Genomic DNA, 1,782 nt, shown 5'->3' on the forward strand with positions numbered 1-1,782 from the left:
TCTGTCTACTCTCATTCAACTTCTCGTTGAAATAGGCCACTGGTTTGTCCTCTTGGCTGAGTATTGCTCCAATGGTTGTCCCACTGGCATCGCAACGAACTTGAAAAAGTTTGTTGAAATCTGGTAACCTCAAAATGGGTCTTTCGGTGATCTTCTTTTTCAGTAGTTGAAAACTCTTTTCAGCCGACTCCGTCCAATGAAAAGGTTGATTTTCTTTTTTAACAGTATCCACCATGGGTGCACAAATCCCACTAAAATATTTTATAAATTTCCGATAAAAACTCGCCAACCCATGAAAACTCCATACTTCAAACAAACTCTTGGGGGATGGCCAACTAACTATGGCTGCAACCTTTTCCGGATCCATCTTTAATTCATTTTCTGAAATCACAATCCCAAAATAAATTAACTCCTTCTTAAAAAGCGTACACTTTTTCAAATTTAACAGCAATTTATTTTGCTGCAATTTTTCCAAGACACACCTAACGTGTCAGAAATGTTCTTCCCTTGTCTTACTGAAAATAAGGATATCATCTAAATACACAATCACGAACTTTCCAATATATTCCTTCAACATCTCATTCATCAAGCGCATGAATGTGCTAGGTGCATTGCTCAATCCAAATGGCATGACCAACCATTCATACAGGCCTTCATTGGTCTTGAAAGCAGTCTTCCACTCATCTCCTTCTCGAATTTGAATTTGATGATATTCGCTTTTTAAATCAATCTTCGAAAAATACGTTGCTCCACTCAAACAGTCCATCATATCATCCATCCGTGGTAAGGGAAACCTGTACCTGATGGTAATCTTATTTATTGCTCGAGAATCAGTACACATCCGCCACTCTCCTCCTTTCTTGGGAGCTAAGACTGTTGGAACCACACAAGGACTTAAACTCTGTCAAATCAATCCTTTGTCCAACAATTCCTGTACCTGCTTCCTAATATCCTAATTTTCCTTTGGACTCATTCGGTAAGTAGCTTTGTTTGGTAAACTAGCTCCTGGAATGAAATCAATATGGTGACTGATACTCCTTCTTGGTGGTAATTTATTCGGTAAATCATCCACTACAATGTTGCTAAACTCCTGTAGCATATCTTGTATCTCCTCAGGCAAATCAGTAATCTCAGTGTGGATTAACACTGTTCTTGGCCTTCGCACAATTGCAAACTTTATTCCATCATCTCCAATCTGCTGTAGGAACTGTTTTCCTCCTAACAATAATGCTTTTGTTCCACTGTTTTCTTTTGTATCCTCCTCTTTCATGGGTACCAGTGTATGCTTGATCCCTTCATTCGCAAACTTATAATAGTTTGTCTTCCCATTGTAGACTACTTTCTTGTCATACTGCCATGGTCTACCCAACAGTATACGGCACACATCCATCGGCATAATATCATAAGTTACCTTATCCTTATACCTACCAATATGAAACTCCACTTCGCACTGCTCATCAACCAGCAGTTGATGTCCTTTTTGTAACCAAGACACCCAGTATGGGGTTGGGTGCTTCAATCTTTTTAAACCCAGTTTCTCTACCATTTCAGTGGCTACCAGGTTATTAGTGCTTCCGTTATTAATAATCAATTTATAGCATTTCCCATGTGATTTACACACAGTTCGGAACAGTGTTTTCCGTTGTGTCTAGTCAGCTAATTCTTTCGCTGGTTTCAACAATACCTTGTTCAACACCAAGTCCTCTCCTGTCTCAGGCATGTTCTCAACTTCTTGAGGTGGTGCCTCAGCTTCCTCCAGTTGAGCAAAATATGCTCCTCTTT

The 1,782-nt window shown here is 39.5% G+C and overlaps 1 protein-coding gene across 1 annotated transcript; it reads right to left on the reverse strand.

The window, feature by feature from the left end:
- Nucleotides 1-952: 952 nt before the first annotated feature.
- On the reverse strand, nucleotides 953-1,546 carry LOC149176264 (uncharacterized). The gene has a single exon (XM_089421415.1). The coding sequence runs from the start codon at nucleotides 1,544-1,546 to the stop codon at nucleotides 953-955; it is 594 nt and encodes a 197-aa protein (XP_089277541.1).
- Nucleotides 1,547-1,782: the final 236 nt, after the last annotated feature.

This window comes from Pinus tabuliformis, chromosome 4_1 (genome assembly GCF_031772625.1).
Source record: "Pinus tabuliformis cultivar Carrire ecotype Pingquan chromosome 4_1, CPIR1, whole genome shotgun sequence".
NCBI classification, from domain to species: domain Eukaryota; kingdom Viridiplantae; phylum Streptophyta; class Pinopsida; order Pinales; family Pinaceae; genus Pinus; species Pinus tabuliformis.

Coding starts and splice junctions, on each gene's coding strand:
- LOC149176264 (XM_089421415.1), bottom strand. CDS start 1,546: ATGGTAGAGAAACTGGGTTTAAAAAGATTGAAGCACCCAACCCCATAC.